The following is a 25,187-nucleotide window of genomic DNA, read 5'->3' on the forward strand; positions in this document are numbered from 1 at the left end:
GCGAAGTCATTTGATATGCTGCATGTGTTTGTGTGTTCTCCTGTGTCTTTTCTGTAGGTATCCTCTAACATTACCTCTTACATTATCTATGAGGCTGCTGCAGATGAACTCTGCATATTGGTTTTGCACAAGAAAGCCAGAGAAGAAAAGCAATTAACTATTTTTAGCATGCAAAAAAAAAAGTTATTATACCAAACTAAATCTATCTTTATGCAAAAACAATTAACTATAAATATCACTCCACTTAACAAAATGCAAACTGGCAGTGCCAGATAACATTATGAATAGTTTCCAACTACTTATTTATAACCAAAAATATGTAACATAAGTAATTCACAAAGATGTTAACTGCTCTTTAAAAATATTGTAAATCATTTAAAACATTGTTTGTTTTTTAAAACCACTTTAATATGGCCAGAAGAAGAAAACAAAAACATCAGCGTATTTCAAAAGCAGCTTTCAACACAAAACTAACCAGAAAAAAAAAAGGTATTTGAATGTATAATACTAATGCAAAAAAAAAAAAAAAAAAAAAAGGTCTTTAATTCTACAAACTGAACTGAAGCTGAAAGTCTTACCTGTGGCTGTCACCTGCTCCTCTGTTACTAACCTCCTCTCCCACAGGCATGAGTTTTTTTCTCTTGCTAGTTGCCCCACTGTTGCTAGGAAACGGTACAGAACTAATTTACTTAACTACCAGTAACCTTGGTGTGTGTGATCATGAGCTAAACTGAAACACAATTTTCATGAAGAAGGTATTTTTTTTGTCACCATGTAAAATTAAAAGAATTTTAGGGCCTGCAAGTTCTACACTCCTCCAGTACCTTATATGTTCATTTCAATAGAGCAAACAAGTATTGTGTTAATATTTCTCTGGCTTTATAAAATATGCAATTTATTAAAAAAAATATAAAGTTGAATTATCTTATTAACTTTTGAAACTATTTAATTATGAATTGATTTGCATAAAAAAAAGAAATAAATAAAAAACAAGCAAGCACTTGTAAACCTCGAAATATGCAAATCTTGATAACGCTTTCAGCTAGCTGACTACATAACAGAGTGAATCTGACATTATAAAAATAAAAAAAAAAACCTTAACAAAGATCAGCTATTGGATAAGCAGCTCCATGAGTCACATGTCTAATCAACAAGATGGCAATCATGTGGGAGTTTGAGGATCTTTCACATATCACAGACACTGGCTGTAACTATATCAAAGTGTGCTCTTCACACTGTATATCTCTGAAGTGCATTTAACTAATCAAGACATCTGATGAAGCCCAGAGACTGAAGTTCACAGTTTCAATGTTTGCTTCTGCAGGGGATCTTGAAATGAAATTCTTCTTGTACAGTACATGCCTATGGCACCTCAGGATGCCAAAGATGGCAGAAATCACGCACGTATTCACGATTGTTCATTAGTTAACTTTAAAATAACTTAAATAATCGTGCTTGATTGAAATTTCAACATGCAATAATAGTGAACAAAGCTGCAGCCTCATCAAGTGCATGACAGCTGGAGTCATATCTGAATAATGGCCACCTTAGATATTGAATATACTAGTAATATTTCTGAATTAATTGGCTCAATTACAAAACCATGTGAAGTGGCACACCATATGACTTTGACCACATTTAATAGAGTTTAATTGGGGTGGGGGGTTTGGGGTTGCACCTCACTGGATTTTCTATGTAACTCTAACTCCATCCAGTCATTTCAGTCAGCATGAAACTGCAAATGTATGCGAGAACAAAAAGTCGTGAAGGCGTGATGATTCAAATGTTTCATTCAGATCAAGGCCAGTTTGCCACATCTTTGTTAGAGAACAATATTTGATTCATGATCCTTCAGAGATCTTTCTTATATGCTGATTTGGAGCTCGATAGACATTATTATTGTAACAAACCTCCAATTATTTTAAAAGAGGTTCAACTAGACATATATGGAGGAAAAAGGGTGCACCGGTCCACGCCACAGAATTGATAGAAAAAGCTTACTTTATTGACAATGCTATTCGGGGAAAAAAAGAAACATTATATAAAAAACATTTACCTTAGTTAATCAAACATCAACTTGTAGGCCTTGACTAGGATAAACTGCGATAGCCAAGTGACACACAGCACTGTACTGCATGCCACTCCAGTGATTACTCTCCATCCAACACTTCATGCTATCGTGATCACACAAATCATTTCAGGTGGTGGAACGATCGACCAAAGGTTTTGAGAATGACACAAATATTAATTTTCACAAAGTCTACTGCTAGTGTTTTTAGATCTTATTGTCAGATGTTACTATGGTATGCTGACGTATAATTAAAAGAATGCCATACGTTTTAAAGGCTTTTATTGAAAATTATATTAATTTATCAAATTTGCAGTGTTGACCCTTCTTTTTCCAGGACCACTGCAGTTTGCCCTGGCATGCTCTCAATCAATTCTGGGACACATCCTGACTGATGGCAGCCCAGCTCTTGCATTATCAATGCTTGGAGAATTTAAAACTGTGGAACTTTGACCAATGAGAGGACAGTTTACCTGCATGTGACTTGTAATAACAATTTTGCTCTATTTAAAAACTTTGCTAAGTGAAAGCAAACTGCACCAAGAATAAAAAGCAACACTGTAATAATATGAATCCGTTTCGGGTAAAAGCGACAGCTGTGAAAGCACCATAAATGGCAACATGCATTTACTCATCTCACTCGAACAAAAACAGATTCAGTATTCCTCAAAATTAATAAAAACATGCAAATGCAAACTGTATATTATACAAAGCTGCAATAATTCAATGTTAAATAAGACAAATTTGTATTTATTCCTATTTTATTAACCAATGTCTTTGCTACTGACCTTTGATGATCCAATTCAACCAAACCAAGCAAAAAAACATTTTTGTTATTGCTGAATAATGTTGAACTTTCTTCTTCTGCGTCATATTCTTTGTGCAATTTGTTTGAGCTGCACCATCTACTGTACAGACCTAAATTTACATTTCTTTCAGCCTGAGGCATATTCATTTCACTTAGGTTATGAAAAAAGGTTTTTAGATTTGTAAAATAACTTTTTGTATTAAAAATAACCAAGCAATTCCTGCCCAGATTTAAGTAACTAAGTAATGTACTGCATTAATTTCTATAAAAATAACTAACGTAGGTACTTTTTTTTTTTTAAGGGAGGAATGCAATATTATAATGTACTACCTTTAAAAGTAACTTTCCCCAACACTGATTATCAATGTTAAAAGCACTTTTTGCTGTTTAATATATTTATTAAAACTGCTGCATTGTTTTTTTTTTCTTCAGGAAAACCCAAAGCTGATGAAAGACGTGAAGTCTTTGTTCCTTACAGCAGCACTGTTTCAGATCCTTACTCAAGTGAAGCACTCTATCAGAAGATTAGGAAGAGATGATAGAAAAAGGGAGGAAGAGAATTCCAATGATGAGCATGATGGCTCAGAGTAAACTGGGTCATTTTTCTGACAAGCCAATATTTAAGGTGTCTTATAATCTGCGGCTTAAAACCAGTCTACGCACCCATCAAAACACAGTCAGTGTCATTTATTTTTAAAATCATGATTCATCGAAGTCCAAACAACAGATCAGAGAAAGTCTAAATGGTGTATTTAGCATATGTGATAATTTTGTTCCCATTTCACATGCATTTTTTAATCATTATTTCTAATGTATTTACAATCAACCACATTTAAATTAAAACAAACAACAGAAGGTCTCACTTTTATAAACTTCTCAGAAATAAAGACAAAGAAGCCAAAGGTATTGCCAGGTAAAACATTTATAAATTAATAAAAACATTCCCTTTTAGTGTTTGTCTTTGAAGGTTTTATCGTTGATTTAAATCTCCATTCGGTTCCACTTTCCTCCTCCATTTTATATATAAAAAAATATTTTGATAACATTCATAATTTTGCATGAGATTCCATACAGTCCAGTAGATTACTGAATTGATGAGGGATAAGTCAACTATTGAAGAGTGGGGTTTCGGATTGTACATTTAGTTTGTGTTTGTCCCCAAAGGTTTAACCATCTTCATTTACTCAGAAACACGGAAACCAGTTTGCATAGATAACAAGCTGCAGAAGTCATTTCATTCAAACAAATGGACAGTGAAAGAAAAATAAAGAGAAAACCAAATACAGATAAATCAACTTAAAAACTGTGCAATGTATATTGATCAAACAAACAATTTTCAACAAGCATACACAATCAATGAGCTCCTGGTTTAAAAAAACAAAACAAAAAAACACCTTCCTATCTGCTCCACATCAAACAAATAATTGCATCATAAAACTGCATTTCTTGTGCATTGGTATCTTATGACACATCAACTGTATAGGCCTTTTTGATTTCTAACTTAGAAACTGAAAAGAAAGTATAATAACCACTGTCTCCATAGAGATAACTGAACCCTACCATATGTACCGTTTCGTCATTCAACCTCTTGCTCTTTATCCTTTCCATTTCATCTCTCACCCACACAGTCATCAGAGCATGTTTCAAGGAAAGCACAAACTATTTTTTGACACTAACATGGTCTACTATTATTCTTAAATATGGAATTTACATGCTAAACATTTCCTATTTCAAATAAAAGCAGAGAAGCATCAAAATAATGTTCCACACAGACCCTCTGTGGATGGGTGGATAGAGAAGGAGGGGAAAATGGATGGATTGAAAATTTAGCAGCTAGAAAAATAATATAGAACCGCCTTTCAAATTGTCTGCTCTTACATCTAGAAGAAACTGATCAAAAAGCATATTTGATCAAACTGAATTACTGAACTAACACAAGTGAAGCAGAAAAAACACTGCAACGAAAGAAAATTAAGTAAACTGAGGTAATGTGCATCTGGCTTGTGCATGATAAAAGCTCTTGGATGGATGATTTCAGATCAGAACTGTGTTTAAGACACAATGGGCAAAAACAATACTGAAAAAACAAAACAAAAAAAACATGCACACTCACTGTTAAAAACACTCACAGATCTGGTACACATGCATGTCCCAACTTCCATTCTGAAAATTAAAGTGTCTAAAGTATTTTGGCAATAAACAAATTAAAAAGTGCCATGGCGTTTCCACTATGCACACATCACGGCTGATTCTCCATAACACTAGCAAAATCAAGTAATGAACAGAAACAAAACACTGATTCAACACTAAGATGGCTTATGATTCACATAACTTGGCTCACTCCTTAAAGGGACAGGTAATTATTAATCAAGCTTCTCTTTGCACATACCAGTCAAATATTTAAGACATTAGCACCTAGTCAGACGCCAAAATGGACGCTAACATCGAGTACATGAAATCTTTGTGGGCAGAAAAATCAGTGCCTTTCCCAAAAAAACTGTGTAATGTGACGCTAGATGGATGTACCATTTGCATTTCCCTAAAACAGCCAGAAACTCACCCTAAAAAATGTGCTGCTGCAACACATGAGAATGAAAATAAAAACTTTCCATCTATGCTTAAAATGTCAGGTTTTTATTGTGACGGAGTTTAGGAAAATGAACCCTCTCCCCTCTTTATGGGCTCTAACGTTTTGTGCTGGATTTGTGCTAGAGTTTGGCAGAACTTGAGCATTTTGTCACTTGTGGATTTTTCAGAGATGTCAAATTCTGTTGCGATAACGAGGACTTATTACCCAGCTTGTGATTGGTAAACAGCATCTGACATCTAGTCCTTTATTAAAAAAGGCCAGATAATTATTTCAGATTTATCTGGGTGTGAACTATTAAACCTATATTTCTATAAAAGAGAAAATAACCGTTCAACATTGCTAAAAAATAAAAATGGCACTTCCATAAAGGTTTAAAAGAAACGTGTGGTGAGTCTGAATTAGCTAGTCTCTGAAGTGACTTCGAAACGTAGGGAGTGCAAGTTTACGGCCAAATTCCTCCAGCTTAAAGGATGCAAGTCTCTCTGAGTGTACAAAAATCATTATACACATAGATATTTTATATAGACTATATACAAGATTTATATGCACAATTTCCTAAAGCTTAATGAATAAATGGTCCTGTACAATAATAATAATAATAATAAAAAAGACATTATGAACATGAGATTATTAACAAGAGATGTCCTCTCTCTTTACCTTTATGATAATCTTTGTTTTCCGGTTTCTTTGAGTGCATTATGTCCCTTGAAAAAAAGACTGTTTGTTTGAAAATCTCAGGGATGTCATGGTCTACAGCTCAGTGCCAGGTACAGTGGATAAAGCAAGTATGGAGGAAATTTTGGCCTGGTGTTATTCCTCAGTGCCTTGACTAGGTGGGAAGGGCAGGGCTACAGCATGCTCCTGTGCAAGAGCTGCTAGCTCTTTGAGAAACTCAGAGAAAATAACAGAACAGTAGACTGCGTTTTTCACCCTTAGTGCCTCTGCCTGCTTCTCCAGGCCAGAGGCCCCGCTGACTGCACCTCCCCGAAACAAAGCACTGTGCAGAGACTGCCCTCCGTCTCTCACATGGGCAAAGGCCAACTGAGCTGCATGTCGAGCTCTCGTAGGACTGTTGGTGTGCCTCAGTATAAGATCGCCCAGAGATGGTTTTCGGCTTTTAACTGTGGAAGAGAAAAAGAGACAGAGAAAATAAATAAGTTAATAAGTTTCCATGTGCATTATAATTCATCTTTAGGCCATTTCACAAATGACTAGAAAGGTAAGTGAAATGTCTCCTTTAAATTGAATGAATATAATGACAAAATCTCAGGGTAAATGAAGAGTTTTTAAAATCAAATGTTAGACTTTAATACCTCTTCTTAGAGCGGTCTTCTGCACAAATAAAATGATGTGCATTTATACAGAGCAAATACTGAAGACATATTTTACTCAAATGGTTGATGTTCTAATATATTAAAATTACTGCTGTCAAAATTAGCGTTAAAGGAAATTATATAAAAAAAATATATGCAGGGGCAGAGCTAGTTGTCTACCGAACTTAGAACTGCTGCTTCGGTGTCTTTTTTCTTGACAAGAACTGCATTTATTTAGACGTGGAACATATGCATGTCAGATCCATGTCATGTTTAGCAGTGGCAACTATTAAAGTAATAGTAGCCATAATATCCTCATAACCCAGCTGCTGAGATGTCTGTTAATCAAAGAACAAAAGATAAATAACTCTTGTAGATTTAAGCATTCTTCCATATTTAATTTAGCATTTCATGTTTTCATAACTTTATTCAGTTTTCAGGCTCAAGTAAATTCTAATAAATGTTGAAACTGATAGCTCTCAATTATACTGTAACGTTGAACGGCTATAGTCAATGGTTAAATATTATGGGGGAAACTATTTCCTAGAGACATCTATAGTATTTGTATCAGTGATACTGGCATTCAATCATAAAATAAAAAGATGTCATTGAACAAATATAAAAAAAATACTATCTTTATGTTGTTTCAACATTAATTTGAAGGCTGAATGTGACATTTTTGCAATATAAAAGTAAATTTAAAAACGGTTCGGTTGGATTAACTGATTAATTTCAGAAGAAAATGTGCAATTAATTAGTTCTTTCTTTATTTTATTTTTTTTTGGGGGGGGGGGCTTATCTGTATGCACTCTTGCAACCATCTACAACTTTACATTATAAAACCTATGAGGTAAATATTGTTTTTAATTCACTGAAAGCAGATCATAACCAGTTGCATTAATGCAAGGTATTAATTGACTGTGAACTGCTCTGAAAACACAACACTGTAGAATGCTCAATAAAGCCATATTTTGACTTTTTATGTGCAGCAATCAGAATAAATTAAATCATGAATTTTTATAATTTCTGCATTTTGTTCCCAGATTTAAGACCCCTTTAAATGTTCATTAGGAATTCTGTTATACTATCTATTATACTTAGGTCTAATATATTTAGGTTTTCAAAATATCCTTCAAGGCTTATTTTGTGATAAGACGTGTTAGTGTGTATTAAACCTTTACAAAGCCAAAAGTCACAAAAACATGTCACATCAAAAAACATGAACTCTTGTTTTTGTTCCTGAGAAAGTTAATTCCCTTGAATCCACCTACTTAATGAGTCTGAACGACGGAGGTGGGGCACTCCCATGGGCGAGTCCGACCAGTCTAACTTTCCTCTTGCAACCAGAAAGCGGTGAGCCTTTCTTAACATGGCAGGGAAATCCTCGTGTGCTGCTGCAAATGCTTCAATGCGATTTTTTACTGATCCTAGCACCTGAAGAGTAGAAAGAAAAAAGGAGTCATTTTTGATGTAATGCATTTTCTTATACACTGAAGCTCCTGTCAAATCAAATTTTAAATGAATTGCTTACTCCAACTTTATTCATAGAACATTAAGCAGCTTTTTTTTTCTTTTTTACAATAAGACCTCAAAAAAGTGTTTTTAAGTAGTTGATGTATCTTGATCGGAAAATATACAAACCGACAAAAAGAGCAACTGAAAGTGATTCAGTCTTTGCATATTTTATATGAAGCGGTCACGCAGATGGATTTGTCATATTTCTTCGTTATGCGTTGCTGCATTACCTGAATGAGTGATTTAACACTGGGTTGAAACACCATGTTGGCGTTGAGGAGGAAAGAGCGGAGGAGGGGCTGAGGGTAACAGGCCAGCTGGAACACAACACCCGTCAGCAAAATGTTCACATATAGAGAGTTCTGCATCATACTCTCCAGTTTACTGAACAGGACTGTTATAAATGGACCTACACAGAGGAAGAAGCGGAACCAGTGACTAATGGTTAGCACTTGCTGAACTTGCAAAAGTAACATAAGCACTCAAATCTTTAATTTGGTCATCTCTACATCGAGAACCTGTGTACGGTTGAGCAAGAGGTTGTCCGAGGGGTCGTGCGGGGCTTAACAGCCCAGGGGCAGAGCTGTCAGGCTTCGTTTCACTGGAGAGCTGCTCAGTCTCCACTGGAAGACAGTCCTCATCGGTCAGGCTGGGAGCAGTAGCAGTGTGAGATTCCCGAGAGGACTCCTCCGAGCTGTGTAAAAGAACCCTCCTCTCCCTTACACGTTCCTCTAGCTCCCTCAGCTCCTGGTGAAAAGCCTCAATGCTGATTCCCTGGCATTTCGAGTCACTGGACAATGGCTCAGACGGCGCCCGCTCCAGCAACTCCTCAATCAGACGCTCAACGGACTCGGGACCCCTGCTTTCACAGGGAACTGTGGAAGTCTCGGTTAAGGCGGGAACAGGAGATAATCTCTGGCTCTCACTTTGCAGACACTCTTGGGTAGAAGAGGGCACAGTGGTTTGATGTTGCAGATGTGGCTTCACCTGCACCTGAGATGATTTAACTGACGATCCTACATGGAAATCATTGTAGTCAACCGGGCACATACCCATCGACCCGTTCATCCCTGACTCCACCACGCTGTTATTTACATCAGAGTCCCTTTTCACTTTCTTAACGTCCATTCTCTCATCCACACTGTCTGTGAGCTCCACCTGCCCCATACCATTATAGAGTGCTGGATGAGGTGCCGAATGAGAGTGTTGGGATACGGTTTTCACAGCACCTGTTATTTCTGTAGAGACTGATGTGGAAGAAGAAGACTGGAGAGGTATAGAACTGGGAAGAAGGCTGCGTTTCTTACTGCGGGGTGTGAGACTGATACAGTTCTTGCTGATGGTAACATCCCACTCTCCACTATCTCGATCTGAACTGCTCCACTCTGCACGTGCTGCAGCCACCACTGCTGCCCTCTGCTGAGCGGGGTCCATTATGGAGAAATGCTCTTGTACCATACTGAGGGAGGGGTTGGACATAGGAGGGGGAGGTTGAGGAAGAGCAGAGTTTGGAGAGGGATTTTCTCCATCGTAAGGGGCTGACCAGTCTCGACAGGCCCAGGAGCAGAGCTCAATACCCTTCCGAGCATCACGCAGGTACTCCAGGTAGCCAGTCTCTCCTTCTGAAGCGTCTTGGAGTTGGTGCATGGGGCTGTCAGGAGACAGTGAGGAGGAAACAAGTGAGGAGGAAACACTACCACGAGGAGAAGAGGGAGCGTTCTCCGAGCCAGACGAGGGGGGATTGGCTTGGCCTCCTGAGCTTTGCTGTCGAATAAAGAGAGCGAGACGTGAAGGAGTGCTGGGTCTTGGGTGAACCGGTGACTCTGAAGTGGGACTACCTAACACTGTAGGAAAAACGGAGAGAAAATACATTTCGTAGGCATGAACTGCGGCAAAGTTTTTTCATCGCAGTCTAAAAGCACATCTGTAAATGTACCGACACAGACTTACCCTTTCCCCAAAAGGCAGGTTCATCATCCCGCTCACTAGAGGGCGCTGCAGCGATTTGGCAGCATTCTGGTATGAGGGAAAGGAACTTGTCAGCTGATTTGCCATAAAGGTCTGTTTCTCTGACTGCCCTTCGCTGACTCAGCATTACATGTGTGCATGGCAACAGATACCTAGAAACGAACATTAAATAAACTTTTAATTTTTTACACAAATAATTATTTTTTTTTTGGTCCAAATCTATAAACAGCCAAAACTTATTTTGTAGGCTTTCTTGATTGAAAATTGAGAGACACACCCAAGCACACAAAATACCTGAGAACAAGCTGGAGCATGAGATCTTCACAGTTGAGACTGAGCAATGTCTTGAACAGACTCAGAGAGACCATGCACAGCTTCAAAGAGAGGAGAGGAAAAAAACAATGCAACTTTAGTCACTCCACATTCCCAGGAATATACTGCTTCCTCAATGCTAAGTCTACAGCACTGACAAAACAGTGTCTTTTCTATCTGTACATGCACCCTAGTTGTAGCGTGTGCCAAACTAACCCGTGAATTGCTGCTGATGCGTGTGAGTAGTGTATCAAGGATGGTGTCGTTGTCATGGCGATGCAACAGAATGAAGCGCAGGAAGGTCTTAAGAAGGGAAGTTTCTGTGATACTGCGTAAAAACAAGTCCAGATATGCCGTGCTTGCTATCATCTCATCCACTGACGACTGACAGAGGAACCATGAGAGAGAAAGAGAGAGAAGAAATCTAAATAAGAGAAAACTACTATTCATAACATTGTTTTATAATGAGTGAATATGGAATCTGCCATCTATGCCAAATATGGCTCACATCTTCAGCCCATTTCAGTGTGGTTCACCTTGTGCAGGGCAGGGCCCATGACTGGAACCAGGAAGCCGTTGTGGAGGTAGTCAAGCAGTTGGCAGCGCACAAGAGGGTGTGCCACCTGTACTACAGCATTACAGAATTCAAGACTGTTCATGAAAAGCACTAGAGAGGAGACGCCCATCCAGTCCTCCCTCTGCAGAGTGTGCCAGTCATCGCCCCGTACCTCAATCTTCCGTGGCAGGGATGAATACAGTCCACTCAGCCCTGTCGCTAGCACCTGGGAGACAGAACAATAGGTGCCAACATTATTTCATAAAGTTCACCAATTTCTAACATGAATGAAAAAAAAAGTTTTGCTCAACTAAAACACAAGTACAGTTCTTATTTCAAGACAGGTGTTGTTATTCCAACATTTTAGCAAGGAATAATGACACACTCACTTTAATTAAAATTGAGCAAAATGTTGTCTCCAAAATGGAGACTAATTTGTAGGGCTGGACCAGAATATTTGATTATTCAAATATCGGTTCGGTCAGTTGGCATTAGATTTTCAATTCTGAGAATCGAATAATCTTTTCTTTTCTTTTTTTAAACAAAGATATTCTCGCCTTTATTGCGACAGTTGTGTCGTGCTGCAACAGCGGAAAGTGACTGTTGAAAATAATTCGAAATTTGTGTCAGTAAGTCATAAACAGAACGCAGCTGCAGTTTACTGTCGGGGATTTGCCGCTGGGCCGCAACCAGTGTAGAGAGCATAATAGGTTCTACTGTATTTTGTTGCAACGCGCCGCTTACGTCCAGTGTAGAAATGGTGTTAGAGGGAAAAATATTGTTCATCCCGCTCCCTCCGAAGCATGGAATAATTGTTATCTAATCTTCAAAACTCAAAAAATTCAGAAATTAGCAATTTCCTAACCATAAGGATTTTTATTTAAATTACTGGATTGTCAAATGTGAACATTCACTGAATAATGGTTAAACCCTTAATGCTCAAGTATGGTGAAGAACATCATTCCCATCAGGGCTAATTTTACATCTGGAACTTCAAGTCTTCTAGAGCCACAGAACAGGCCACCAAAGAAACCGCCAGCAAGACCTATGCATCTCTAGCATAAAAATAGATATATGTGGCACAAAGTAAAAAAAATAAAAATAAAGTGAGAGAGGAAAATGTTGAGAGGTACTGCAGCAGCATAGAGTCCTAGATGAAACCTCCAGTTGCATGTGTTAAGTGGGTCAGATGAACGCTCATACATTATTCTCAAGAGAAAAGAGGACAGAGGAGAACTGCAGATGACAAATGGCCTTTTCATTCCACAGTAGCCAATGCAACCCAAAGAAAATACTAAAGGACTTTATATCTTCACTGAAACAGCTCCAAAAAGCACTCAAGAAATTAACAAGCAACATTTCAATTGCATGGCACAGACAAAAAAAGGTACATCATAACATGAACAGAAAGGATATATTAATAAAGACATGCTAAGAGAAAAACAGGAGGATACACAACACACTCAGGCTTACTGGGCAGAAGTAGGAGTTCTCTGCGATGTGACGTGCAACAGCGTGGTTGCTGGCAGAGGTTGCCATGACGAGCAGCAGTGCATCACGGGCCTGCTGCCCCAGAGAACCATCTCGATGAATAAATGGCACCAACAGGGAGAAGATCAGCAGGTTAGTGGAACCCTGCTGTACCGGTCCACACCTAAATATCAACTCCAAAACTGCAGTTTCCTTCGCCATGCACACACATACCTGACACAAACAAACGTTATTTAGCTACAAATTAGGAAAACACATTCATATTCAATTATGCACAAAATCATTATGCATCACAGCTGTATGACTTCATGCTTGAGCTCATGTGAAATTTCTCACCTGCTTTTTCAAATATTTAATTAGAGCATTTCCGTTCAAAGAAAAAAAAACATGGAATTGTAATCACATATTCACATTCCTGTCAGAAAAATAAGTTCTAACCCAATCCAGACCTCTAACCCAAAACTTAACAATAACCTAAACATTAAATTACAGGGGAAAGGTGAACAAGTTGTAAGCTCAATTTGGTTGGTTGTGAATGCTGTTCCAAAAATGTTGACACTGGAACTAATGGAACTCAAGGACAAAGACTGGTTCAATGATTGTAATCTACAAAATTCTGTGGAATCAATTTAAATTTGGGAAAATGCACAAATGATGAGTCTGCAGAGCAGGTTCTGTGCAGGCGTGGTCATGACTAACAGTAAATGGTTCAAACAGGTGTCAGCATCTGCCTGTCAAACACCTGATTTAGCAGCAGTACAAGGCTGGACTCCAGGGAAGCAGAGCAGCCCAGCTGGGGATCCACACATGCTCCCAGCAGGCTTAGGAGCGGTTGTAGCACTGCACTGTGCAGGAGCAGGGGCTGATGTGACTGTCCAATCAGCATCTCAAACAATTTCAACAGCTCCAGCTGGCTGTCTGGATCCAGACCACGGCGCAAATGCCATTGAACCAACTCATCAAGGATGTTCTCTGCCACCACCATCTCCAGAATAGGACCCATTGCTGCAGACATTTCACAATCCATTGTCACATAAAGCAGTGTTTCATATATTACTGTGAAACAGCACAAATGTATGCTCCATGCAGCTCACAGGAGAGTGTTTTAACCTGGTGATTCAATGTCTCCCCCTGCTGGGCTCTCTTCAGCTAGCAGGCACAGCATCTGATCTGTGTGATTGCGAACTGCAGTGAGATCATCGGCATAACCGCCCACTGAAGACTCTCTCAGTTTCAACACCCCGGACACCTGACAAAAAGACAAGGAACAGTTCAATTCTATTTGTGGCAAGGTCAAAGAGGAATAGGTGTCCCTATTGATGTAGTAGAAAACAATCCAAATAAGAGAGCACTGACATACACTAAGGAGCAAAACCTGATGATGTGTGGGAGTACCTACTGTATGTATTATATTTGAGCATAAAAGGTTACTGACATGCCCTAAAGACATAAAACTATAAAGGTATTTGTTTTCACACAATACACACATTTCCAAATTACAAAGCAAGAAAGTGATTTTGACTTATTAATATGGAAAGGCAACTATGAGCCTCTTAGTCAGAGCAGCATGCAGAGCATTGATTTTAATCCTGTAAAGCCCACATCATCATGTTTGATACATGAATTCAAACTCTGTTTTATCAACATTCAAAAATTTGCTGTAAAACCTGTTGCACACAATCTACTAAGTGCCTAATGCCCTCTGACTGATAGTTCATACTTTGTTAACAAGTAAAAACACAAAAATCTATTTCGATGATTGCAGTTTAAAGGAGTTTATTTACAAAACCGTTATGAAAGAAAATAAGAATATGCTGTGTCTCACCTGTCTCCAGTGATTTTCAAACACCATAAGACAAGTCTCAGGGTCGGCAGTGCATGGGCTGGATGGGGCTGCATGTCGACCGGTCCGAGTGCCTGGACCTCTTGGATTTAAACGACTCAACCAACTCATCTTAGTGTACGGGTGATCCAAATTTGACCAAAAGGTCAACAGGGAAGAATAAAGGAGAGAAAGGGAAGAGAAGTGTGGAGAAGGAGAGAAAAGGGAAAAGGGGAAGGGGGGTGAGGCTGCTCACAAAAGGCGTCCAAAAATCAAGAAATTAAAGAGTCCAGTTTGAAGAAATAGAGGTAAAATCACAGACAGGATGGAATCTCGAGCAACAGTCACTGTACACCAGTGATCAGTGTGTGAGCATGCGAGGGTAGTCTGCACTTCCTGTCAACCAGTTTGCTGTCAGCACTATACTCCATACCGATACATAGACTCCTCCACACACACCTGCAGGGACAGAAAGAGAGCGAGAGGTCACTGATGACACATTCACAGCTGCAGGTAAAAACAAAAACAGTACAGCCAGTCAGTATAAAGGTTATATTCTGAGGGAGATAGAAAGGGCAAGGCACATACCATAAATTCTATTAGGGCAGCAACAATTTTGAGAATTGATTAACATACATATTAATGGGATTAATATATACACTTATGTCAGTAATGGATTGTGAAAAGTCAGCTTTGCCATCACAGTAGGGGTGACCCCAAATAGTCAACGATTCGATGCTTTGATTCGAGGAGCCTGATTTGACTACCAATCTCATAGTTGAATATTCGCGGGGTCTTATGATTATGCCATTCTGACTAATGTGACTCTGACTCAGAGCGATCAAATGTCTTATTTCACATAGAACTTGCGGTTTACTCCCAATAAGTTAATATGCAGCCTATTATGATTAAGCCATGAATTAGAATCTTAAAAGAAAGAATCTTCAAATAAATATTTTAAAGTGTGTGAATAAATCCAACCACCCCTATAGATTTATGTTTCACTTTCCATAATCCGTGACGGACAGAGGAGCATCTTGGCGGCAGGGATTTAAAACTTTACCAAGACTCAAACTGACACGGACTGAGACTGGATTTTTTCAATCAGGTAGGGCACAAGTGATTTCAAAACATTTCAGCCGGTGTATATATATTGTGGATAAATTATTTACCTGATATAAGATGCATCTGGTTTTGAGTCAAGCGCTTCATTGTAGTACTACGGTGATATCTCTTCAGCGCACAGCGCGAGCAGGTCAAACTACAATGCAGAATGTTAATAACTATGACTGGGACTGTCACACCCATACCATGAGAACACCATTATAATAAAACGCTGTGAATTTTTAGAGTTTAGCTGCTGTTTCTGCACATTGTTTCGTGAAGAACGCATTCAGAGCCCCACAGATATGTTCATGTGCATTAGGGCTCTTTTTGCAGATAGCCAATAAGTCTTAATATTAATGTTATGTAGTATAAACAACAAAGCATATTTTATATGAAATTATGAGTTTAATCCCATTGATTAAAAACTTGCTATCAAATGCGTCACTCTACTGTAGGGCTGTCAAAATTGCTCAAAAATGATGTTTGAATATTCCCTCTAAAAAAAAACATGAATATTCAAACTATTCGTACATCTGTTTGAATGTTGTCAATGACACGCATTACGTCAATAACAGGACACAATAGTACAAAGAGACATAACTATTTGTATAGGTAGTCTATTTAAGTTTAAACATATACGACAACGTACTACCTACACAAAAACAAGGAAATCAACTAATGGCTAAGACTGCAGACCTCACGCTCTCTCACCCTCACGTTCTCTGCGCATAACGGTTTACATGAACAAACAAATTTTGAGTGCTGATCAAGAGTTTTGTGCAAGCAATTTAAGGTCGCGAATGTTGTCCCAAATATAGCAGGCTTCATTTAGTGATTGAAACAAATATTATTAATATTAATTGAAGTTTTACAGCATATAGAATTGACATTCAATGCTCCGAGCAAGCTGTGCTGTGGTAAACATGGAACTTTTCCTTGACATTTAACGATAAATAATAAAATCTCGGATCCATTGCTTGACAGAACTCCCCGAAGCCTGCCCCATTCGCGATACTGATCGGTCTCATGTCCTTACAAATGAACAAAATTATTGTATCCATTATGGCTCTTGTCGTGTTGCAGACAATGAGCTTGTGGCGGGCGATGCAAAGTAACGTTAAGAGTCAAGACGTGACTGTTTAGCTGGAGTTCCACACATTATGCCATGCTCATTTGGGTGCACATTTTTGAGATGTGACCTCATGTTGCTAGTGGTTGAATGAAATGCTAACTGTATCTTAAATAGCTTGCATACAACTTTATCTCGCAGGTCAACAATTTTACCTCATTTTCTCTGCAGCGGTCGAGTTGGGCTCTGCACTTGCTGGCATCTACCATGAAGACGCGTCAACTTTCAGCAGTGATTCTGTGCCAGACAGTGCGACTCCTGTGACCTGTTCTGAACCCTCAGGCGCGCTAGCGCGCCCACTCGCAAAGCAGACAACCACGCCTCTACCACCGCGGGCATTTTTTCCCACATTTGTTTGAAATTCGAATATTAATTTTTACCTTCGAAATTCGTTTTCTTAAAACTATTCGAATACATATTCGAATTTAGAAAATTCGTTGACAGCCCTACTCTGCTGGTCATCTTCAGCGCGTGCCTCTCAAAACAGAAATGCAGAACATTAATAACTACTGTCATATAGGCTACCTTTCATAATGAGAGCACTACTGTAAAAATTTTGAATTGTTAGGATTTTGCTGATGCTTAGTGTTAACTATCTTTTAATCAAAACATCAAAACATTATTTACCCCGTTTGTATCTGCGAGGCATTTATTTCACATTTCCCCTGTGTGTTAACATCAGTAATCATGGCTGTCGAATGTCTGACTTGACTCAATGTATTTTGCCCCATCCCCAAACATATATTTCGACCATCAGTTGAATATCAGCAAGATTCGAAAATTCAGATTTGACTATGAAAATCCTTAGTCGGGGACACCCCTACATCACAGGACTAAAAACATTTTTTTTTTTTTATTCTTGAGGGCTGCAACTATTTTGAGAATCAAAACGTGTGATAATATGATTAATATACACTCTACTGTTCAAAGGTTTTGGATGAGCAAGTTCTCATTTAATTGATCAAACATAACGGACTGGAGTAACGGATGCGTTGCCACCAGAGGCAAAAAAATATATATTTTTAAATATACTATATAAAATACTTGTTTTAAATGAAAATTTCAATTCAATTTCAATATTAATGTTTTTATTGTATTTGTGATCAAACTAATGTAGCCTTGGGGAACATAAAAGACTTTAAAAATGTATTTATTTATTTTACTGTATAGACCCCCAACTTTTGCACTGTACCATACAGTCTCACTTTAATTAAAAAGCACCATTTATGGAATTTTATTAAAGGGGTCATATGACGTTGCTAAAAAAAGAACATTATTTTGTGTATTTTGGTGTAATGAAATGTGTTTATGTGGCTTAAAGGGTTAGTTCATTGAAAGTTCATTTTCCACATTACTGCCTTTCTGAAACGCGTCGATTTTTTCCAAAGCTCATTGTTCTAAAAAGCGAGGTGCGCTCTGATTGGCCAGCTATCCAGTGTGTTGTGATTGGCTGAATACCTCAAGCGTGTGACGGAAATGTTACGCCCCTCACATACTGTGAAGCTGTGTCCAGAGCGACAAAAAAAAAAAAAAAAAAAACTTTCTTAAAGAATAATTTGTAGCATCCAGTGGGGACATAATTACTGATTATAATGAATTGTACATTCTATTTTTATTTCGTTTTTTTTTTTGGTCTGTTTTTACGTGTTGTGTTGCATCACGCCACATATACATAAAACGTTGTCTGCATTTGTGATCTGAGAAATTATAAACAACAAGCACTACTCTACACTACTCAAAACTCGCTTTTGAATCAAGTTGTAAAAACTTTCATGCGGCTTCCATGAAAATGTATTTACAGAATGTGAGTCAGCTTTATTTGTCAGAACACTGGCATTGTAGGCTACTCTCCCAGGAAACAGCAACTGTTCAGGTATAGTGTCGTAGATACAACTTAACCACTGATTTCTAGTCGTGTCCTCTTTTGGAAGACTAAAAAAAAAAGTAGTTTTGCTTTCACAACAAAACACACAGCATCTCCACGGCATGGCAGTTGTAGCAACAATACTACAGCAAGAATAAAAGTTAGGCATTCTTTTTTTTGTGAACATTTGGCAGTGTTATGCAAATGTTCCCACACAATGATGTAGACATGGGGGCGTGTCTCAAGGCATTTTAGGAGGGCGTAGACGAGTCTTAACTTTTATAAAGAATATCTCTTTGGGTTTGAGACTTTAGTCTTTCCAACTTTGGGGATTTAACCTATTCACAAACAGCTTGTAACACTCCAAAAAGAAAGGAAAACTTGAAAACTCATCATATGACCCTGTTAAAAAAAAATTTTTTATTACACATCTTGCCCATTCCTCACATTTGCAAAAAGCAAAATGAACAACAAGACTCCTTGGATCGGTTCATTCCATTTTGCCGTTTGTGACAAAAACACATCATGCATGCATGTTTGAAGCAAAGTTATGGTACAGGGTATGAATATTAATGGAGTCATGAAGATGTTGCAGTAACACTTTACTTTGACAGTCCACTTTAGACATTTTACTAACAGTAACTAACTTTGCAACTGCAAGACAACTAGCAGTCATTAGAGTATTAGTAGTCTGTTTAATATTCTCGAACACTTTATTTTGACGAGTCTACAACATACAAATAATTTGTTTGCTCATAAACAGAATTTGTTTGCATAGCACCCTGAGATAAATAATTAAGGCTTAAAAGCAGAAAGGAAGGAAAGGTTTAATCGTAAATAAAGAGCAATAGTAGAATGCAGCACACTAGTAGATCTCCATATCAGGTTCACCATCTAATCAATATGGTGTGTCTGGTGAAACAATTGCACCCATAATACAACAGGCAGAAGCACTCACAAGTCTAAATACTGCAAGTGGAAGCCTACTGTATATTCATCTATGCATTTATCTGGCATTTCTGAAAACCTACAAGCAAAAAAAACATCTGCAGCAGTAGTATTTTTGTTAGGTTACACACACGTCTTCCTGTGGTCTTAACTAACGCAACAACACTTCCTGCATTATCAAAACCAGTGACGCTTCATATTGTTTTAGTATTTTAATTTCAATACAAACAACAAGGGAGGAGAAAAAAGCTGACTTGAGAAATGGGTCAAAAAATGCAAACAAATTCAAAATCCATTTTCAAGGAAGCACCAAACACATACAGACACTCCACCCAGCCATTCCTTAAAACCTTCCTTGACCCTGACAAGAAACTCCCTTATCCCAAGAAAGACAGTTCACAATTCCAATGACATAATGCTATAGAGGCTGTCTCTTTGAGGAAGGGCCCCTGTACAAGGGAGGAGCCATGTGTCACAAACTCAAGGGGATATAAAGGCTTCTTGGTACTGTAAATTGGATGGTATGAGTCAAGGACAAATTCAACTACAGCAGTGTCCAATGTTGCAGATCAAGTCAAACAACATCTACTTACAAGTGCACAGTTTCTAGCCAGCAAAGAGGCAGTACGACAGCTCCTTTAATATGTTTAGTGTCTCTCTCACAGTTATTGCTTAAGTCACTCATTTGTTACATCACTGCCAAATCATACTTTGTGGCAGCAGCAATGACTGTTGTTATCAACTAGGGTTATCCCACTTTAAAATTTTCATGTTGCAATTAATTGCTAATGCTTTTATAATGGTATATGGCAGTGGTTCCCAAACTTTTTTAACTTTTTGGGTTAATAACTTAGTACTCAGAAGCTAGATTGTTAACTGTCTTTAATAAATGAACTGGCAATGAACAGAATATAACTTGGGCTGGCACCGCTTGAAAAACCACTGGTATTACCAGCTGAAACCACTGGTATATGGTATTATTACAATACTGAAATTTAGTTGCAAAAAAAGTGTTATCATAATACAGTATAACAGGTTAAATTTTAATAACAAAAATAACTGAACATTTAAATAGGCCTACATTAAGCAATACACAAAAAAATGTAGACTAATTTTACAAATTTTACACAGATCAAAGTGCAAAAAGACCAATACAGTATGTATCACTTTACAATATGATCTCATTAGTTAACCTTATTTCTTCACAATGAGAAATACCTATATTTGCAACAAGTTATTGATCTTCATATTTTAAAATACAACTCTTAGTTCATTTTAGCTCATTAAATAACACCGTTGCAACTTTTGATTTTAAGAATGGGTTATTAAATATTGGAATTAACTAAGGCTGGCCACACACTAGATGATTTCAAGGCCTATTTGCACACCCGAACGAATTTCTTAAATTAAATTTTCTTTTTTGAAGTTCTTTCTATTAAGTCTAAATATTCAATTATTTGACACTGTGATTAACACCATAGTGAATGCAAAAATATGAATGGCTGTTTAAATAATTTAAATGCCTTTGGGGTTTCTGGGGTAACGGCTGCATTTCTGCAGTTTAACACCATCTGCTGTCGGAAAGTGAATGTGCATTTTCATCCAGAGCATCTTTGACACGCTCCACCATATGCTTCTCATTGTGCTTGTTTACATCTGAGTGCACTACATGCTTCTACGATGCAGAAGAGAGCCATGTTGTGCATTGTGATCAGTTGATGGGAAAAGTATTCTTAAAATCAATTAAAAATGTAGAATCATTTTTAATATATAATTATTCTCTGCATTTTAAAAGTGTCCACGATAACAGTATAATGCATATTCATCACTGTGATATGATATTGGCATGTCTATTATCAACACAAACACACACATACACACACACACACACATTATATTCAGCACAATTCAGCTGCAAAAACAACAGTCATATAATGACATTCATAGTCTATAATAAAAAAATGTCACATTTAAGTAAAAAAGTAGTGGCAGTAGTAGCAGTGATATAAAAAAAAAAAGATTCTCAGCTTTTACTCTCAAGAACATTATGAAGCAGTTTCATAATCAGAAATTTGTGGTTTCAGATACAGGGTTTCTGTAAGTGTTAATAAGGAGAAAAAAAAGTAAGAAAATGTAAGGCCCCGTTTAGAGTTGGGTTACTCGAACTTGGACTCGGACTCGAGTCCGGACTCGAGTCCAATTTTGAATGAACTCGGACTTGTCACGCACTCGGGTGAATTTGTACTCTGACTTGACACGGACTTGAACATTTTGGACTCAGAAAATATTCTGAGTACAGTCGAGTCCGCATCATGTGTAACAATAAAACCAGCATAAAATTGAGATGAGAAATTAATGAATGTCTCCCCTTCTGTCATTTTACTGCACCACATCGGCAGGCAGCAGTAGCATATCATCTCATGCTTGCAGACGAAACACACACATCACTCACTGGATATCAATGTGGATTAGTGATGGGAAAATTCGATTCTTTTCCGCGAACAAGGTTCTTTCGGACGGTTTGATTCAATAAACCGGTTGAAAAAAAGTAAATCAATTAGGTGTCTTCAGCGCAGAAACCATGATCCACTTACTATACATAATCCATTGCGATGTATTTGTTATTACATGAACTTACGTTTCGCCAGATTGCCCTTCATTCAAGCCCTCAGTTTACCCGCGCTCATATTAGCACAGAATCAGTTCAGAATCAATCACCAAAAGAATCAGTTCGGTTCAGACGCGCTATGAGTCAGTCGGCTTTACGCTGAATCACACATGCGCAGTATCATCAGCTCCTCGGTTCTCGAATCGGACGCGTCCAAAAGAAACATAGAAGAAACTGTTTTCGGTTCAGTTTACTGATGATCCGAAAGCCGATGCAACCGGTTCTTGACTCGAGAACGAGAACCGCTCTAACCTGCACGTGCTGCAGTTCAGTATCATCAGCTGCTTTACTCGTGTTCACGTTCTGTTTACTACAAACTCAATTTGTGAATGTGTCATCATTAACTATAAATACAGTACTGATATTTCATAAATCATCCCTTATTCCTATTAAACATAGAGTCTTTAGAGATTTAATTATTGTCCAACTTCCCTGAAAACCCCTTTGGCCCATACATAATCTACAATATACAGATTAGAAACATGCATTAAAAAATAAATAAATATATATTTAATATATAATAAATAAATAAATAAATAAATAAATATATATTTAATATATAATAAATATATATATAATAAATATATATATATATATATATATATATATATATATATATATATAAAATTTAGTTATTTTAGCACAATTTCCGATGTTTAACAAAATACTTGAAAAATTACACGCATGCGCAGTTATCATCAGTTCATCGGTTCTTAAATCGGACGTGTCCGAAAGAAACGGTTTTCGGTTCAGTGTACTGGTGATCCGAAAACTGATGCAACCGACTACCAAAGACAGCAGCAGCAACCAACAGATGCTGCACAGCGCAGCATTGCAGGATTTGCAAGACCAGAATTCACCAAACAAGCAGTGCAACTTTATAATGCAAGGTCTCCAAGACAACAAGAAATTCATAATGTCATCATTAAGGATCTCCTCATTGGCTGAACTTTACCTCTGTCGAATGTGGGGGAGAGGCAGTGAATAATTGAAATGTCAGCTTTAACTGGAGGACAATAGTGTGATACAATAATAAAACAGGTTCATTTGTATTTTCATGCACTTGTAATACAATAAAACTTTGAAACCTTTTTTGATAGGAAACTAGTTCTGTTTACATAAAATAAAAATGTTCAATGGCAATGACTAGATGTAACAGTGGTATTTTTTTATTACATTTTTATATTGCCATTGGTTTAATGGGTTGAAAGGTTAAAATATTAATAGAATGTAAAAATTCACAATACCAATTTATAAACTTTTTTAATTTAATTACTTTCTGGACTCGGGCGGACTCGACTCGGACTCGGCCTTTAAGGACTCGGACTTGAGTCCAACTCGGACACTTTTGGACTCGGACTCGATGTTTGAGGACTTGGTCTTGACTCGTACTCGACAAAGGTGGACTCGGACCCAACTCTAGCCCCGTTTACACAGGTGTGCTTTCGGTACTGGAGGGAAAATTTTTTTTAATACTATGTATTTTTTCTGAATAATGTTATTGTGCACATTTTATCTCACCAAACATTTCTAATGTGCAACCATATTAAGTCGTTTGTCTGTGGGATCTGCGAAATCTGTCATGCACGCTGCGGAGGCTGTCTGTCAGTCACACACACACACACACACAGAACAAGAACGAGTGCGGCGCACACACACGAATAACAGAACGAAAACTCACGCTTAATAATAAAGAGTGACGATGGCGGAGAGGGCAAAACGTTCCAAAGTGTGGTTATACTTCACTAGCGTTAGGGTGACCAGATGAGATTATTCAAAGATCAACAGTCTGTCATTAGTCTTTAGTGTGCCACAAAAAACAACATTAAAATCATGAACTCAAATGTCAATGTAAAAAGAAAAAAACAATGACTGTTGTAACAGTGCGTAAATCAGACCTATCTGTAATGCTAACGCTAATGAGTTTAAAGTTTTTTTAGCACTTTATGAATACCACTGTTACAAGTATGTATTTTTGTAATAGATCTAATTTTGTCATTTTTGTTACATTTATTTAACCAAAAGTGTTTTATCAAAGAGGGACACACAATTTTATTTTTTATTTATATTTTAATTTATTTTGAAGGTGCATTGTGTCACTGTAAGTTATTAGAAAACTGATAAGCTGTGCCTGCCATTTCGTTTACAAGCATGTTTTGAGGCTTGTTTCCTGTTACACTTATGCACAAAGGGGAAATTTAGATTAAACTGCATAAGTGAAAATCAGAACAAAATAAAGAGTACATTTGTTTTGAGCAATTTCTTTGTCGGATGTAGTTTGTTTTTAAATAGAAAAAAAAATCGATTAAAATCGAAAATCGGGTTGAGTTGGGGGTTCGGTGCCTTGCTCAAGGGCATCTCAGTCGTGGTATTGCCGGCCTTGCGACTCGAACTCACAAACTTATTGTTAGGAGTCAAACACTCTAACCACTAGGCCATGACTTCACCCTAAAGGTTGCAAAAAGGTGGAAAATTTCCAGTAAATTTCGGATTTTGAGGGACATCTTAAGTTAATGTGTCTTGATTAAAAGCTATTTTTACTAGAAAACAAATACTGTGAAAGATATTCATTTATTTTTGAGTTTAAGACTTTAAATAATATTAGCTGCCACACCAATGCAAAGAATAATTTGTGTGCTTCGTTCTGGTCTTACCTTATTGACACTGTCACTCACCTGTTTCTCAAATCCCAAGATAAATTTTTGGCAACTCACGGAGACAAAGTGTTTTTACAAATACTTTGCATGCTACAACAATCCAGCATAACACAACTAGTGGTGCTGTAATGGGACTAAACAGCAGCGAATATCTGAGCAGTCCAGCTCTGCCTGCTTACTGACTGCTTAATGCCCAAGGGAGAACAGTCAGCTCCTTGTGTTTCACTGTGATTTCTTTATCAACCCTGCAACCACAAACACCACAGATGCACACTACTGGCATATCAAGATTCACATCTATGTCTTTTAAAACATGAACAAATACAAACAGTTGTGACTCACCACGGGCACATGCAAAGTGTTTCAGAAAT

At 37.6% G+C, this 25,187-nt stretch overlaps 1 protein-coding gene across 3 annotated transcripts in view; it reads right to left on the reverse strand.

Moving 5' to 3' along the window:
- Window positions 1-3,780: 3,780 nt before the first annotated feature.
- The window catches only part of fhip1b (FHF complex subunit HOOK interacting protein 1B), a 28,283-nt gene continuing 6,876 nt past the window's right edge, over window positions 3,781-25,187 (reverse strand). For 2 of the 3 annotated variants that reach the window (XM_052565253.1, XM_052565252.1), the window contains 12 exons: window positions 14,447-14,902; window positions 13,732-13,870; window positions 13,364-13,626; window positions 12,604-12,834; window positions 11,111-11,356; window positions 10,791-10,958; window positions 10,557-10,636; window positions 10,245-10,414; window positions 8,813-10,138; window positions 8,525-8,703; window positions 8,051-8,213; window positions 3,781-6,587 (listed from right to left, as the gene is read on the reverse strand). In XM_052565253.1, coding sequence (XP_052421213.1) covers window positions 6,277-6,587; window positions 8,051-8,213; window positions 8,525-8,703; window positions 8,813-10,138; window positions 10,245-10,414; window positions 10,557-10,636; window positions 10,791-10,958; window positions 11,111-11,356; window positions 12,604-12,834; window positions 13,364-13,626; window positions 13,732-13,870; window positions 14,447-14,575 — 3,405 coding nt within the window. In that variant the 5' untranslated portion in view covers window positions 14,576-14,902 and the 3' untranslated portion in view covers window positions 3,781-6,276. Of the gene's footprint in view, window positions 6,588-8,050; window positions 8,214-8,524; window positions 8,704-8,812; window positions 10,139-10,244; window positions 10,415-10,556; window positions 10,637-10,790; window positions 10,959-11,110; window positions 11,357-12,603; window positions 12,835-13,363; window positions 13,627-13,731; window positions 13,871-14,446; window positions 14,903-15,615; window positions 15,705-25,187 lie in introns of all 3 variants that reach the window. The other variant, XM_052565251.1, reaches the window with a different exon arrangement.

This window comes from Carassius gibelio, chromosome B9, assembly GCF_023724105.1.
Source record: "Carassius gibelio isolate Cgi1373 ecotype wild population from Czech Republic chromosome B9, carGib1.2-hapl.c, whole genome shotgun sequence".
NCBI lineage: Eukaryota > Metazoa > Chordata > Actinopteri > Cypriniformes > Cyprinidae > Carassius > Carassius gibelio.